Genomic DNA, 19,100 nt, shown 5'->3' on the forward strand with positions numbered 1-19,100 from the left:
CACAGATATGACAATTACAGCATATCCTTGGTTATCTGTTGCACAGGTATGACAAATAGAGCATATCCTTGGTTATCTGCAGTACAGATATGACAATTAGAGCATATCCTTGATTATCTGTGGCACAGGTCTGACAATTATAGCATATCCTTGGTTATCTGTGGTACCTGTAAGACAATTAGAACATATCCTTGGTTATATATGGTACACATATGACAAAAAGAGTATATCCTTGGTTATCTGTGTGGCACAGGTTTGACAAATAGAGCATATCCTTGGTTATCTGTGGTACAGGTATGACACATAGAGCATATCCTTGGTTATATGTGGTAAAGGTAAGAAAAATATAGCATATCCTTGGTTATCTTTGGCACAGGTATGACAAATAGATAATATCTTTGATTATCTGTGGCACATATGTGACAAATAGAACATATCCTTGGTTATCTTTGGTACAGATATTTCATACCAGTCAATCATATCATAATGGCATCCATAAAACATTTTAAGACAAAACTTCAGCTTAACTATTAATAAATCCTGGCTTTACTCTCTAACAGATAGGAAAAGCCAGTCCTGGATTAATTACCATATCACCTTAGAGATTTCTGCTGCATATGCAGTTTCGTCTAGAATGTTGTTTCATTTAATGGAAAGTTCACAGCTGGAAAATTGAAGTCCTCTCCTTTGCTGCAAACTTATTCTCTACTGACCCAAAGCAAAGAGCAAAGATAATAGGTAGCTTTGTAGGTATTCTTTTAAATGGTAAGGAGAAATATGCACTGCATAAAACTCCTAATATCTGCAGGAGGAACATTCACAGTAATTTCATCTTAAAATTTTTATCTGGATGGGTAAATTCTAGTAGCTACAAGATACAGTTCCAAGAGTTTACAGTTAACAAATATAGTTTGACTGATATCATGAATGGTTGACAACAAGGAAAACCATGGAATAATAGCATAATACAAATTTCAGCCAAATCAGTATATGAAGTATATTTTTTTTCCATTGTATATACATTAAGTAATATAGCAAACCCAATAAATCAATAAAATTTTCATCACAATACTGATAAGCTTTTCACATTAAGTATGAAAGTCATTAATTAAACATGCAGATTAGCCTTAGTAAATCAATAGTAATTAACTGTTGGGGTAAAATCAAACAATTAACTTTCTCTCAGGGATAACTTGACTGGAACATGTTTCTATAACTCACAACAAGTAGAAACAACAGATGTAATACTCATGGGATGGAAATCAAACCTCATCTATAAAACATAACAAATAAACTTACTTCCAATACTACAGGGAAAGGAAAAGTAAAACTATCAATACTGAAATAATAGGTTGTGCTCACTATTATATCAAGTTAATAAATATGCGGCATAAATCTGAGAGAAAAAATTGCCTAATGAAAAAGGGAAACACATAAATGTTTTGCTCCTAACCTTTAATGAATATGAGAATAGCCATTACTTGGTCCTAAAGGGATTTTTTGGTTTGAGTTTCAAGGCATTAAAAGTTAGGAATTATAATGACCAAATGTTCCAGAACTTTTACAAGACTTTAGGAATGTCTAGTAAAATATCATTGACATATCACTATAATTTGTGAATATGAATTTTGAGCATCTCAGACAGCATATCAAATTAAAAGCAAATTGTACTGTTTTTTCTAGTGAAATGTTGAATGTGTTCATTATCAAACAACGCAATTCCTTATAGTTGGAAAAAATTGTATACTGGTTTAATAATTTTAGTGTGCCAAATGTGCTTTGGTCTACACAAGACTCATCAGTTGCGCTTGAATCAAAATTAATTGTTAAAAGGCAAAATCAATGGTTTAATTGTGTGTATATTTAAGAAGTAACATATACTACTTCTCATAAGATGACATAAGAGATATTACACATAATAAACTATCATTAAATAGTAAATAATTCAGACATTTAAAGGAAGTGTTGAAAAGCCCTTTGGCCTCAAAACTTAATATAGCATATAAATAAAAATTAGGGATGTCAACTCGGTAAAGATTTACTAATCGAGTACTCGTTGGATTTATCGAGCGATACTCGAGTACTCGCTCGGAAAAGCATCTACAAAATGGAAACTCAAAATTATACCCATTTTATGTATTGTGGGTCGTTGTCTTATGGACGTAAAACCCTCAACATTAGTACGTAGGACTAGATAATAGTTTCAGGAATTTTATACCATAATAAATAGCGCATTTACTACTTGTACCAATTAAGTGAACTGGCAATAATCTAATCAATTAATTAATAAACATCTTTAGAAAAATGAATACTCAAACAACAGTATTTGGGAACCGTAAACAAACACATTTAATGATCAACAAAGGGGTGAGGATTAGAAATTTCTGATGCTTTAATCATTTTTGAGGGTCGACACAGGGTGCAACAAATTTGTTCTTATTTAGAAATATTATCTTTTCAACTTTTCTGGGACGAGGCGATTTCTCAACTTTGTTACGTAATTAACAGTCCTGCTGATGAAAATATTTGCTCTGACGGTACAGAGGTGGGGGAATGACTAAGATTAGCTAAAATTTTAAGCCTTGGAAAGATGCTCTTGTTCATAGTCTACCTCTGTTCGGAGGAATTTTAAATGACAAAAAAAACATTCGAAACGTATTTTAATTTTGATTAAATTTGATTATTATTTAATTTCCCAGAAGGTGCTCTCAATAAAAAAATATTTTTTGTTTGAGCTTAAGACAAGAGTGCACACACTGAAATGTCTCGCCTTCTTTACTAACCATTGATTTTATGTTGATAGTCCTAAATATAAAGCTTTACTACAAGTAACACATAAACTTAACATGATCCAAGAAAATGAGGTCAAGGTCAGATAAACCAAACGAGAAATAAATGTACACCTTACAATCATTCAATAAATCAAACAAAGTTGACCTATTGCTTATAGTTTCTAAGAAACAGCATTAACCAAGAAAACTTAACATTGACCAATGAACCATGAAAATGAGGTCAAGGTCAGATGAACCATACCAGGCAGACATGTACACCTTACAATCAATTTATGCATTAAATATAGTTGACCTATTGCTTAAGGTATCTAAGAAACAAACTTAACCATGAAAACTTAATATTGACCAATGAACCATGAAAATGAGGTCAAGGTCAAATGATACCTGCCAGACAGACATATACACCTTACAATCCTTCCATATACATGTAACAAATATAGTTGATCTATAGCTTATAGTTGAAGAAAAACAGACCAAAACACAAAAACCTAATACTGAGAAATGAACCATGAAAATGAGGTCAAGGTCAAATAAAACCTGCGAGACTGACATGTACATCATAAAATATTTCCATACACCAAATATAGTTGACCTATGATTGCATATAGTATAAGAAAAAAAGACCAAAACTCAAAAACTTAACTTTGACCACTGAACCATGAAAATGAGGTCAAGGTCAGATGACACCTACCAGTTGGACATGTACACCTTACAATCATTCCATATACCAAATATAGTAGACCTACTTCTTATAGTATCTGATATATGGACTTGACCACGAAAACTTAACCTTGTTCACTGATCCATGAAATGAGGTCGGGGTCAAATGAAAATTGTCTGACGGGCATGAGGACCTTGCAAGGTACGCACATACTAAATATAGTTATCCTATTACTCATAATAAGAAAGAAATTAACATTACAAAAAATGTTGACTTTTATTTCAAGTAGTCACTGAACCATGAAAATGAGGTCAAGGACAATGGACATATGACAGACGGAAACTTCGTAACATAAGGCCACTATATACAAAGTATGAAGCATCCAGGTCTTCTAGCTTCTAAAATATAAAGCTTTTAAGAAGTTAGCTAACGCTGCCGCCGCCACCGGATCACTATCCCTATGTCGAGCTTTCTGCGACAAAAGTCGCAGGCTCGACAAAACCAACAACATTCTAACAGGAAACCGATTAGTCGAGTATCATTTTGGTATTCAATACTCGGTACTACCGAGCGATACTCGAGTACTCGAGTACTCGTTGACATCCCTAATAAAAATAGATTTTAAATAATCCTCTATTCAAATTCAATCAATTATTTATAATATGATAATCTAAATAAAAACAGTTATTCTCTCCATATATTTAACATCAAAAATCAATATTGGTATTTCAAATGGATATTAAATAGCACCTCCATTACATATTGAATATATAAATTGATAAAATTGTCATGCTAATGTAGTAGATAATACTGAAAGTCTTGCATCTCATCTTACACAGACATTTTTGAAACAAAATTTTTAGTATACACAATATGGGCAACATGTTTTCTTTTCTAAGTTTAAAAAAAAAGGAACAACATTTTTGCACCACTCAATGTATACTTAAGAGGGTTGGAAGGACCTTTTTCTGGACATCAGGAATGGGCCTTTATTTTTGCGGGAATTTAAGATTTACACTTATGGGACTCAGGAGTAATGATTAATTTTTGGGGATCTGGGAAAGAATGCTTATTTTTCTGGATGACATCCCCCTCCTACCCCTCTTATTAAATTACAATATGTGTTTTATGTATTACTATACTATTACCTATTCTGGAATTAAAGTATTTTGACAAAGTAACCTGAAACATCAATTTAAAGGGGCATTAGCTACAAGATATAAAAAACACAAAATAAAATATATGATTTTTTGTTTATTCAATTATTAATGAAAGTGAAATAGTGAAATAATAATTTGCTTTTAGCAGCCAATTTGGTTCCATTATGTCAAAATAAGCTAAGAAACATCGCTGATTAATTATTCACTTGCAAGTGAATAATTCAACCTCATTGAATTTGCATTCATGTGACCTTCAATTTAACACCTTAGCTGGGTATGGGTTACGCATGTATTTAGCTATTAAAAGGAAAAGAATGTCAACATTGAAAGTGAAACAATGATGAACCATTTGGTTGACTGATTCGATCCACAAAAAAAATCATTCTTATACAAGTAAAAACAATGATAAACATACATTTTCACCTATAATATGAAATCAAACAGACCTAGAAAAATCCAATTGAATGTGGTCGCTATCTATTTATATTTATATTTATGTGTACATCAGGTTATATGACCGTCTGCAGTCTTCGGAGGTCATCTCTCGATGGTTAATCAGATGACGTCTAGACAAAAATACACACCAAATGTTGATACATATTATCGAGTCCATGCATTGTTAATTGTTTATTTTAGACTTTTTGTAATTTGGATATACGTTTCAGTATTTTATAAATCAAATATGAAAATTTGAGTCAAATTGGTGAACATGAATTTGAAAGTTTATTCTCCTTTAAAGAACTTTTCTATTGGCATAACTACAATTTATGCTCACTCACATACAGATTATTGTACTCAAAAAGTGACTCAAATCATATATGGAAGGCTTCATTCATATAAGTCTATTTCATACATAATTTCATTTGCATGTAATAAAAAAACAAATGTTTAATACATCATCCAAGCAAAATTCATCTTTTCTAAGAGAGAGAGAGTAACAGTCGCTTTTATAAGTCACTATTTTTGACATTAAAATACATGCAGCCTGGATTTATTAAACTAATATCTTTTCTAACCTAAATATACTTTTTAACCCATAGACCAGTACTTTGAACATCACTAACATTAATGCATAATGTCAAATGGAGCCAAACTGCATAAATGTCAGTAAGGTAAAAGACTATTACTATCACCTCATATATCTAAAACAACATCCATAAGGTTCACTTGAGGCCAAAACTTTTGGAAGCTAAATTTTCAAGCATTAAACCAAAAGCACCTTAAAACAGTAAAGCCAAAACTGCCCAACTTTGCTTAATGGAGAAGGCAGTTTCAACTTTAGTTTTAGTACAATTACTTAACCTATAACTAAAGATTTGCAGTCAAAATGTATTATGGTAAGCATGCCATTCCAAAAAAAAATGGCTACCGAAATGATAGTACCATAGGAAACTGATTGTCCACGAGCAGCAGAACTGACCCAGTGGTAGTAAAATAAAAGTTTGATACCAATATTCATGTTTTTAGAATCTTTAAACAGGTATGCTCTAGATCAAATGTTTGCAATTCAAAACTTTTAAACATTTGAGAGCATTAAAAACAAAAGGACTTAAACAGGACAGCAAACACCATCAAAGGAAGTTATAACTTTACTTTTAGTATAACCGCTTTATCTATAAAATGAAAACATGATCAAGTTCAAATTTTTCAAAGTAAATACAGATATATTTTCAAAACCATTGAATCTGAAAAATGTAGCATAATCAAAGGAAACACATATTGGATAAAATAGTGAGTTGAAAAACAAACAGAGGAAAATCAGATAGAATGGAAAAAATAGTGGATAATGTGATAGAATACAACTGTTATTGACTGTTTATAACTAAACCTAACAATACATCAAAGTACTCATCAATGGAACCAATCAGAACATCTAAATATTGTTCCAGTACACAATATTGTAATATGTCATAAAAAACAGGAAATGTTACACGGAAATAAACAGTATGACAATAAGTTCATATTCAGGTAGACATTGTAAGGTTACAATAAAGGTCAATTTGTTTATATACATATTGGAAAATTCAGTGTAGAGCCACATATAGTTAGCTTTAAAATGAGCTTTTATTTCTTGAATATTACCACTGAACATTCACATCTGAGGACCATAATAGCCTTGATGTTTTAGAACTGTTTTTATCAGGGGTTATTGGATATTTCTACTTCTATAGGTGTAAAAGGAAATATGTACATGTAAAACTATAATATTCAAATTAATTGAAGGGATATGGAAATTCTTAGATTAATATTATGGATATCTAAAAGAAAAAAATTGGCATATATAGGCTATTTGGTACATCCTAAATATAAGTATGGATATTTGATGTAAGGTTCAACCTGTTTTTTTTTCATAACCTCTTTTTAATTTAACCTCATGTGTATTTTTATTCAAACAAACCATCCAGACTTCTTATCAATACTTTTTGAAGGTAAAAAATATGAGGTGTTACTATAAAAAGGTTAAAACTAAAAATTTTACAAGAATTTTGTGAAGTGTGAACAAAACATGGTGTCTGCATTCTTGAAAAAGGATTGAACTTGCGTAACAAAATATGGTGTCTGAATTCTTAAATAGAATTTACCTTCCATGAACCATAAAATTGTTTCACATCATTGAATGACAATACCACAAAAACTCAATTTTTTAGTAGAAAAACTTCATTTTCAAAATTATAAATTCTAATCTAAAATCTTGACAAGATTTGTGACATAATAAAGTTTAAATATTTTTGACTAACATTAAATTAATGTGTAGCACTGAAAGTACCCATTAAGTTATTTTTCAAATAAAATGTATGACACATTGAAACCAGCATTATTTTTGGTGAACAACATATTACACTTTGAAAAAATTTTGATATAATTTTTAAAAACAGTTAAAAGCAAATACAACGATTAATAGATTCCATCTGTGATGATTGTAAAAATAAACACTTTGCCTAAATTCTTAGAAACTTTTGGCCTTTTATAAGGTAGGAATCTTCAAGTGTCAAACACACTGCCCCAAACCCCATTTCTTCTTACTGTTAGCATCATATGAGCTTAAATTTTTCATTGTTGTGTTGTTTGTCAAATCATTTCTGAGCAACCATTACCATTAAATGGATTAAAATCTTATTAAGCAAGTTTAATACTGTTAATCACCAAATGGGGTACTAATTTCTCAAGGACTAAAATATATAACTGTTAATATTCCTAACATATTTATCAAGAAAATTATACGTTAAGGTGGTACCTAACACTACAGGGAGATAACTCTGTAAAAATCAGCTAAACGTTTTAATCACGTTGTATTGTTAAGGAAATATTAAGCTTCTCAATGATCAAAATTAGTGTTTGTCAAACTGCTATATAACCAACGAAATTTTTCTGATAAAGTGGTTGGTTCAAATTTTTTGAATTTTTTATATTTTTGTCAAAGGGTCAAAGTAAACATTTTGTCAAAATTTTATGAAAATTAAACGAGCCAAATTAATATTAGTTAAGGTGTTGGGTACCACCTTAAGTTAACTATTTTATTAAATTTAATATAATGAATCACATTATGACATATTACAAGTATGGTTATATAAGCTTTAATTATTTTGAATACATATCACCTTTTGTAAAATTGACCCCCTGAAGTTTTATAACCATGAACTGTGGAAAGTAAGCAGATATACAATTTTCTTGATGTGCAAATTATCAAAAGCAGTGTTATTTAAAAAGGAATTATTTCTTTCTTATCAAATTAAACTTTCATTTATAGAAACTCTATCATGCAATCATTTTACAAAGTTGTTGACAACATCAGAATTAATCAAAGTACTGAAGTACTGAACATCGGATGACCGCAAGTTCTGGTGGTCACAAGCACTTGTCTAAGAAAAAAAATCATATCTCTATATCTGAAAGTTGGGTTAAGGTACATAGATATATTTTTTTTTTCTGAGACAAGTTCTTGTGTGGATGATGAATAAATGATAGGGAATTCAACCTCACCATAATAATTATTATTATATTGTAGTGATATAATCATTTGTTATCAGTATACTCTGGTTTGTTGTTATATATTATATTAATATTTGTTTAACAGTTATATATATAGCAGATCATCTTAATAACTCTACAGGCAAATTTTCATCCATTTATATATCATTCTATTCTACTATTCTAATGATAGTGCAGTGCAAGTGCATGGTGGACACTCTTCTGTAATAATTCGTTTTTCTCATAGATTGGATTTGAATAGGCATTCATATTTTCCCACTTTTGTTGCAAAACGTCTTGAGATATTTTTCTGCATGCGTTAACACAAATTTATGATATTCATGATTTGTTATTGATATATATATTTTTCACGACAAAACATTTTCATATCATTTATCTATGTTCTTAAAAATTATTTTCATGAACATTTATTGATGAAATTAATATATAACAAGCGATATCATAAAGAATGTTATTTTGCACTCGATAATATCCGCATAATCATATGAAATACGTTCGCGGTTACCAGTCAAACGGCAAGGAAATTTCTGCAGCAACATAACACCGGTATGACCTCTCAAGGTCACATCCGATGTAAAAATTGATAGAATATTTCAATTGTGCATCTGTTTCATCACATATGCCACCTTAATGATGACCATTTACATTACTAATATTTACCATTACACTCCAATCATTCAGTTTCTAAAAAACTCTAGTCTATATTCATTAAAGGATCTTTTTTCCTCAAGAATAATGAAAGACATTATTATATTTAGTAGTTTCTAGAGGACAGAGGGCATACAGATTTTTGAAGAAGACAGTTCATGCTTTTTTGTATATTTTCTGTCTCATTTTTAAGAGAACATATATATAAAGTGTATATACTACTGACAAGTCAGTTATGAATGGTTATAACTTAATCCTTTCAGGACATTTGGTATAATGTTAAATTATTTGTTTGGTTTTACACATTAATCTGAGATGCTGCCCGTAGGGTTTAAATGGTTTCTTTGTCATATCACAATCTTTTCTTTACCTATTGTTAAACATCTATATCAAATTATAAGATTCATTCATTTTAAAACAGATAATGTTTGATACAGTTGAAAATAAATTAAAGTATTAAAGTTTTTTTTCTTTACATGTTTCCATTGTACTTTTCAAACTGCCATATACAAATAAAAACATGGTAAAATGGATAAGTTTTTTTAGCAAAAAGAAATTTCAAAGAAATAGTAAATGGATATAAGGAAATTTTTAACTACCAGCCATGTTCAAATACAAAAATGCATGGAAAATATTCTGTTATATCAATTTCATACATATATCATGAAACTAATGAGAATTAAGACAAAGTATGTCAACAGGTGTGCTTTCCTTGTTAGGTTAAAGGAAAGGCTAGCAAAGCTACAAAGGTCACAAAAAGGACACATTTAGCACTGATGGGCAGAAATAAGATCTGAACTAACAGTTGAACAAATATCAGCAAGAATGATTAATACTACCACCAAAGTAATTATTAGTGTCACATAGCTCTCTATGACAACTCAAAAGCCTTAGGATGGAATATGCAGTTTGTTTTTTAAGGTAGTACATTTAACAACAATCAACTGTTATTGTCAATAAAAATGTTCAACTAACAAAATGTAACTTCTACTGTAATATAATAATTCAACAAGTGACTTCTTCTACATCTGAAGTTGTCAACAGATGATAAGTAACTTCTACTGTTATATAAAAAGTTCAACAAGTGACTTCTTCTACATCTGAAGTTGTCAACAGATGATAAGTAACTTCTACTGTTATATAAAAAGTTCACAAGTGACTTCTTCTACATCTGAAGTTGTCAACAGATGATAAGTAACTTCTACTGTTATATAAAAAGTTCAACAAGTGACTTCTTCTACATCTGAAATTTGTCAACAGATGATAAGAATAAGTTCAACAAGTGACTTCTTCTACATCTGAAGTTGTCAACAGATGATAAGTAACTTCTACTGTCATATAAAAAGTTCAACAAGTGACTTCTTCTACATCTGAAGTTGTCAACAGATGATAAGTAGCTTCTATTGCCATAGAATAAGTTCGACAAGTGACTTCTACTGCAACATAAGTTATCAAAAGATGATAATTAACATCTGCCAAAGAATAAGTTCAAGAACTTTAGGGCAACAGAAGTTATCAACAGATATTAAGTAAATTCTACTGCCAGTGAAACCAAATTTATATTGTTATAAGTAACTTTTACAGCAGCTGAAATTGTTCAGCTAACAACAAATAATTTTTACTGGCATTTTCAACTAGGAAATACTTCTACTGCCATTAATAACTAGCAACAAGACAGTTTTACTGCCACTTACTGAAACAGTTCAACTATTGCCACTGAAACAAGCAATTCGTTTTGCCTCTGAAGAAGTCCAATCAACAGCAAGTAACTTCAACTGCAGCTAAATAATTAAACTTATAAAAATGACTTCTGTTATACTGTCTAGTTACTTTTACTTTAAATAAAACATTTATTTCCTTTAACTAAAGCAGTTAAAAATGACACTGGAACTTTCAAATGACCATTGATATTTTCCCCTGTCTTATAAAAGTTATTATAGATTTGAATAAAATACATGACCTTTAAAACCCAAACAAAAGATGGAATAATCAACAAATAATTTGTAATGGCAATACAGAAAACCAATAAAAGTTATACTATCCAATTATCACAGTTATACTATCACTATGGAAGACATGTTGAGTCTTTGATGTATACAGTTTATGTGTAGGGAAGGAATTTAGAGAAGCAGATAAACTTCTTATCAACAAAATACTTTTTATTCTTTTCGTTCAAATCCTACTGATGTATTGTTAACAAAAAAGAAAGTCATGGTTAATAACTTTCAATATTGAAGGATTGGGGGTAAAGGTACATTCTCGTTTGCATTGTTTTACATTTATCATTTCAGGGCCTTTTGTAGCTTGCTATGTGGTATGGGTTTTGCTCATTGTTGAAGGTCATACGGTTGTTAACTTTTACATCATTTGGTCTCTGGTGAAGAGTTGTCTCATTGGCAATCATACCACATCTTCTTATTTTTATACTGGAGAAAATTAATGAAGTATTGGTCACACTAGTTAGTTACAAGGGAAAAGTCATCCATTTTTGGAAAATAACCTTTGAAAAGTCATTAGCTTTTGGTGTGTGACCCTTGAAAAGTCATCAGATTTTGGTGAGTGACCCTTGAAAAGTCATCAGGTTTTGGTAAGTTACCCTTGAAAAGTCATCAAGTTTTGGTGAGTGACTGGGGAAAACCATTTATCGTTTGTTTGGAATTTGTAGAAAAGCCACATCAACCTTACACGGATAACCATAAATAAACTAATGTATAAATGAGATATAAATGAGTAACAAGAAAGCTTTTAATCAACTTCTAGTGAGGAACAGTGACAAATATTCATCTGTGGTGTGAAGCTGGAAAAACATCATTATCATATGGGTAAAAGGAGAAAAACCATTAAAAAATGGGTAACAGGAAAATTAAAAAAGGCACAGTGTCCAAGTACACAAGTCAAAAATCTACAACATGGAAGTAAATAACATAAAGCAAATAAAGGGTCAGTGAACAGTGAATTCTTTTATTTCAACAAATGATGAAAGCCACCAATATTTTTTTCAAAATTGCAGAATCTATCAATCGTAATTCAGATACTGGAGAAAGAAATCAATCTTTGGTGAGATATTGGAGAAAAAACCAATATTTGGTGAGATACTTAAAAGAAAGAAACCAATCTTTGGTGAAATACTGGAGAAGAAATCAATCTTTGGTGAAATACTGAAGAATGAAATCAATCTTTGGTGAGATACTTAAAAGAAAGAAACCAATCTTTGGTGAAATACTGGAGAAAGAAATCAATCTTTGGTGAAATACTGGAGAAAGAAATCAATCTTTGGTGAAATACTGGAGAAAGAAACCAATCTTTGGTGAAATACTGGAGAAAGAAATCAATCTTTGGTGAAATACTGGAGAAAGAAATCAATCTTTGTTGAAATACTGGAGAAAGAAATCTATCTTTAGTGAAATACTGGAGAAAGAAACCAATCTTTGGTGAAATATTGAGAAAGAAACCAATCTTTAGTGAAATACTGGAGAAAGAAATCAATCTTTGGTGAGATATTGGAGAAAAAACCAATATTTGGTGAGATACTTAAAAGAAAGAAACCAATCTTTGGTGAAATACTGGAGAAAGAAATCAATCTTTGGTGAAATACTGGAGAAAGAAATCAATCTTTGGTGAAATACTGGAGAAAGAAATCAATCTTTAGTGAAATACTGGAGAAAGAAACCAATCTTTGGTGAAATACTGGAGAAAGAAATCAATCTTTGGTGAGTTACTAACTAAAAAACATCAATCTGGTTATTAAATGGAAAAAAACATCAATCTATAGTGTGTAACTGGAGAAAAACTTCAATCTTCAATGAGTTACTGGAGAAAACATCAATCTATAGTGTGTAACTGGAGAAAAACTTCAATCTTCAATGAGTTACTGGAGAAAACATCAATCTATAGTGAGTAACTGGAGAAAAACAACAATCTTTGAAAGTTGTTGTGAGTATTAAGAGAAAAGTCCATAATTAGTTTGAGAGTAACATATACTTTTGAGGAGTTACTTAATGTACAAAAATAAAATATTTCCATCTTTCCTGTGTAAGTCATGTGTTTTAATTTTTCTTTATTTCTAACTTTCTGGTTATATATCAACTTTATTTCCTTCTAATCAAAGATTTTGCAAGTAAACACTTTCATCATACAATGATAAAAGTAATTACATATTAATCAAAATGTTAGAGTGATTGAATGAGTTCAATGATCAAATATTTTGTAATGGTAATGATCATATATCTTTATTTTTTATATAAAAATAAGCTGTGGTATGATCGCCAATGAGACAACTCTCCACCAAAGACCAAGGAGATGTGGTATGATCGCCAATGAGACAACTCTCCACCAAAGACCAAGGAGATGTGGTATGATTGCCAATGAGACAACTCTCCACCAAAGGCCAAATGATGTGGTATGATCGCCAATGAGACAACTCTCCACCAGAGACCAAGGAGATGTGGTATGATTGCCAATGAGACAACTCTCCACCAGAGACCAAGGAGATGTGGTATGATTGCCAATGAGACAACTCTCCACCAGAGACCAAGGAGATGTGGTATGATCGCCAATGAGACAACTCTCCACCAGAGACCAAGGAGATGTGGTATGATCGCCAATGAGACAACTCTCCACCAATGAGACAACTCTCCACCAATGAGACAACTCTCCACCAATGAGACAACTCTCCACCAATGAGACAACTCTCCACCAAAGACCAAGGAGATGTGGTATGATCGCCAATGAGACAACTCTCCACCAAAGACCAAGGAGATGTGGTATGATTGCCAATGAGACAACTCTCCACCAAAGGCCAAATGATGTGGTATGATCGCCAATGAGACAACTCTCCACCAGAGACCAAGGAGATGTGGTATGATCGCCAATGAGACAACTCTCCACCAGAGACCAAGGAGATGTGGTATGATTGCCAATGAGACAACTCTCCACCAGAGACCAAGGAGATGTGGTATGATCGCCAATGAGACAACTCTCCACCAGAGACCAAGGAGATGTGGTATGATCGCCAATGAGACAACTCTCCACCAATGAGACAACTCTCCACCAATGAGACAACTCTCCACCAATGAGACAACTCTCCACCAATGAGACAACTCTCCACCAATGAGACAACTATCCACCAGAGACCAAATGATGTACAAGTTAACAACTATCATATAAGATTATTTTTTCCAGCATCAGTTTTTAAGAAATAAAAATCAATCCAAATCTTGAGTATTTAGGAGGTTATTTCACTCTTTTAAACTATTTTGTTATTTTCTTAGTTATTTTTTTCTAAAAAAACAGACTTTTAAAATAATATTCAGCAATGTTTTTAAGTTATGAAATAAGGATAATAAAGACATAGAATGATCTATTGTATCCCTATCATGTTTTCATGACGTTGTCCAGTGTGTTTATAAATGGTTTAAAGGGTATATTTATTGTTATTGGATTAGGCCTTTATTTTTGCGTCCTTGAAAGTGAACTTAAACATCTACCCAAGCAATATTATACCAAAACATGTAATACAATACAATATTAACATAATATTATCAAACCAGCTTCAGCAAAAGACAAGTTTATAAATAAATTCTTATTTTAAAATCAAAAACAAAACTACAATGTAGTAATGAAATAATTTGAAAAGCTTACCTCTAAAAGTGACTTTAGCCAAACGGTCGCCTTTTCCTCGTAAATTTTCAGCATATTTCAAATGCAGAACTAAAGCCATGATAGATAAATGCTTATAATAATAAAAAATAGTAGAAGAAGAGAGAGTTAAATCCCAAGCTATGTCTTAAAACATTTCCAATACATTGTTGTGAACACTGTTCACTCTCTCAGCTATTAGAATGTACTAGTTTAAATCCCACCCCATACAAATGACAACAAAAGACATTTAATCTCTACTGTACACTCTTCATTTAACACAGATGTAAACAGGCGGGTAATACACGGTAATTAATGATCAGTTCCCTCCCTTTAAGGCCCTACCATAGACAATAGGTAAACTGTTCATTGATGAGTGCTATTGATCAATCCTAATACTAATATCACAATTTCCCTTGAGCCCTATTTCTCCAAGCTTTTCACTTATATAATTCATTCCATATTTATGACTACTTTTTCTGTTGTTATGGATACCTTTTTAAGCACATATATGGGAATTTTTGTGAAAATTTATACCTGAAACAATGTGCTTTATTTTAAGTTCATGCTCGCTATAGTAATTTTTATACAAGTTTTTGGAAACGTGGAAAAAGCTATTTTCTAGTGATGAATTCAATAGTTTTATTGGATTTTTGAAAGACTAATTGGATTTCTATTGTATTTAAGAGAGCTTTATTTGATTAGGTAAAAGTATGTTATAATAACATGAATATTTTAGGTTTCTATCACAGTGAAAATGAATGCATATCTTTCTATTGTTTACTTCTATTATAGCTACTGTTACACCAAGTAGCAATAACCTCAAAGGCCTCTTTCTATCTATACACAAGAAATAAGCTCCGTAAAATCAAAAATATTTAATTGTTTAGAAAGAGTGAAACTTGTAACACTAAACCCATTTGCCTTGAACTCAGCTATATGATTTTCCTTCAGAAATATATTTTGATATAAAATTAGCCTTTTAAAGCTATAAAATTTCAAACATGCAGCAAAATAAAACTGTCTTAATCAAATAGAAATATTTGTTTCCTTCTACTATTATTTGTGTAAATGTTAATTTAAAAAAAAAGGAAGAAAAAAAAAAAGGAAAGTTCATTTCAATTATGTTTTCATCATTTTCTGTCTAAAAGCATGTTAATGTTATCCCTCAATAACTTGTCTAAACTAGTAAAGAAAGAGAGACTGAAATAACAAAATTATGAGGCATCTCAGACAGTTATCATCTCAACTGTTTGATTTTTTTTAGAGAAAACACTGAAAATCTTCTAAACAAAAAGGTAATGACCATATAAAATGCACTAAAAGTTACCACATAAACATTACTATATGGTATGAACAAATGTAATAATAATACTATCATAAAACTGCCATTACTTTTGCAATATTCATCTGCCAATAATGGACTACTGACGTCATTTGCAACTGTAATTTAATTTTCCCAGCATCCTTTGAAAACAAAGCATGTCTCGAGACCGTCTATGTATGGAGGTGACGTAACAGGTATTGGAATTCATTGATGGGACGAACCAATTATGACTGAACATGAAGATGACATGTTGTACATATGTACTATAACTGTAAATTAATTTAAAAGTTATTCTATCCTTTAACTTGTATTCCCTAGATATCTTTTATATCTAGTTATACAATAGATAATTGTGTTAATTTTCAGTAAAGCCAGATACACTTTAGCAAATAAATAGCAACAAATAGATTCATATAAACAAACCAACAGACATATTCTAGTGCAAGATCTTCTTCAGTATATCAATTTTTCATAATTATATTGTATTGTTCCTGAGTACCTGAGTACCTGAGTACTATAATAGTGTGTGATAACATTTTGTGAGGGAAATCGATGTTTGCTATACCATGGTTTATTTCAACGCACTTTATGACAATACCGCTATACCAATCAGAATGATTCTTTTTGCAGTGTTTTAAGAAATGATTTTACTTTGTATCCATGTATTGTCTGTGAAACATTAAAAGTTTTAAAAGGGCGAATTTTCTGTATAAAGTAAATAATTATGTAGACTTTTGAAGCCCAAACTTTCTATTGCCTTAAATACGCAAATAAAAGATCCGAAAACTGTACCAATACAGAACAACATGTTTTTGAAATTATAGCAAAACTTTTGGTTGACAAGTTTTTTTTTCGGTATTGCAAAAAAATGAACTTAAAATATCTGTCATTATTATGATGAGGACCGGTCATTGTTATTGAATCTTACGCAATTTGATTGGATTAAGTTATTATTGGTTTACCTTCAAACTGTTAATTTTTTTCATACACGTATATTGATTAAATCAGAACATGCATGAATGTGTACAGTAACTTAAATTACCTTCAAACTGGACACTGGACAAGTCCATATTATTTTTTATCAATGAAACAAGGTATGAAAGGTAAGAATTGCCACTTCTTATATTTTCACAAAATTTTCCACATGTAGAGTAGATAAATTATTTTTAATAGCCTGTTCCGGAGAAAAAAAAGAAAGTTTACAAATCAGATGTTTTATTACATTAAACAAGTCATTTTTCAAAGAGAAATGCTGAAATATGTTTTACACACGGTTACACCAGGTAAAATTATTATTCATCTTAACAAAAAAAAACATTTTTCAGTCTCATTATAATGTCATAAACACAATTAAACCCAAACAAAAGTAGTCTGTAAATAAAGTTAAAATATGTCCGATCTGCTGATTTTTGGACATCAAAATTCAATACTATTGTTTTAAAGGTCAATTTTGTCTACCTCACAAAATCGTGTTAGGCACTATAAAGCAGGTCTAGAAAAATTGTTATGTAATGTAAACACACCTGAAATAATATGAAATTCAACAAAATGTTTCAAAAAAATTCACACTTAATAAAAACTATAAAAAAAGCCTTCCATATTATTATTCAAAATTGTGTCTACCAAAGTTAATGAAACTCCTACAGGTAAAGGATTTTTTTTAGAGAATATAAGTTCAGAATTGACTAAATGTTTAGAATAAAAAATCTCGATGAATGATAGATATTGAACCAGGATACTATTATCAAATAAATTTACATCAGTGCTTCACATTCAAAAAGCACTTTAGTATGTTGGTGAAGTGTATAATTAGACAAAAACACAAATCTGTTTTTATATGATCCAAACAATTATGTCTAAATTGATTTCAATGTAGCATATCTATTTGAAAACCATTAATCAATAACTATTTGAATGAAAAGTAAAGAATTTTTAAATACCTGTAGTTAATGTACTTTAGAAAAATACATAAGCATTTAAATTAAATATGTAGTTTACGCTAGCAATGGGAGATAACTCTTATCTGATATCAAACCTACCAGAAGATCATGGGAGACAATTCTAATTTGATAATATGAGCATGACGAGAGACATTAGTTTGCTAAATTGGGCTTATATTAAAGAAAAGCAATTCTGCAACCAGCCTGAGGTATTAAAATATATTCTACTTTGCAGGTTTACAAGCTTCTTTCTGGTCTCACAAATAATAAGAGACATCTGGTCTCATTAAAATTTCACAAGGTTTTTAAACTGTGTTTCTATTCAAAGAATAACATGTATTATCTGTGCCATTAGGTATATTGTTAGTTCTAGATTAGGATTTTTTTATTATATTCCATCAAAATCAATTGTCTATAGTTATCAGTTTTTAGAAACATTTGAATTGTCACTTGCTAGCCTTCTTTTTCAATAACTGTAAAATTCAGGGTAGGGAAACAAGCCTGCTAATTGATTATTCAACCAAGGAATCATGAAATACTTCAATAGTACCTGAAAGTATCCACAGGAACAACTTGGTGAAAAAAATCTATGAAAGAGGAAACTTGCTATCCTAATGGTCGGGATAAAGTTGACCAACAAACTCTACAAAGAATAAGAGAATTGTCATGTTCACCAGTGGCTGCTGGAGGAAAGGTGTGGTAATCCACAAAGACAAGTAGAACTCTGTACACAGTGATAGATGAGATAACAGATTTTATCTCCAAATATATAAATATCTGCTTCGGAAAAAAATGGCAAAATAAAACAATATTTTCACCTGATTGTATTCATTTGCTGATCATTATGAAAATGACTTAACAAGGTGACAGATCTTAATAGAATAACAAAGGATGTAGGGTATCCACTACACAAAATCAGCACATGCACAGCAAAAAACAACCAAA

At 30.8% G+C, this 19,100-nt stretch overlaps 1 protein-coding gene across 13 annotated transcripts in view; it reads right to left on the bottom strand.

Annotated features, from left to right (window-relative positions):
• LOC127734527 (otoferlin-like) overlaps nucleotides 1-15,181 on the bottom strand; it is a 184,107-nt gene extending 168,926 nt beyond the window's left edge. For all 13 annotated transcript variants that reach the window (XR_007997662.1, XR_007997650.1, XR_007997658.1 and 10 more), the window contains exon 1: nucleotides 14,892-15,181. Coding sequence is in view for 4 of the 13 variants with exons in the window: in XM_052244494.1 (XP_052100454.1) it covers nucleotides 14,892-14,970 (79 nt within the window). In the remaining 9 variants the exon portion in view is untranslated. The remainder of the gene's footprint in view (nucleotides 1-14,891) is intronic.
• Between the last annotated feature and the right edge of the window lie 3,919 nt (nucleotides 15,182-19,100).

This window comes from Mytilus californianus, unplaced genomic scaffold, assembly GCF_021869535.1.
Source record: "Mytilus californianus isolate M0D057914Y unplaced genomic scaffold, xbMytCali1.0.p SCAF_1, whole genome shotgun sequence".
Classification (NCBI taxonomy): Eukaryota; Metazoa; Mollusca; class Bivalvia; order Mytilida; family Mytilidae; genus Mytilus; species Mytilus californianus.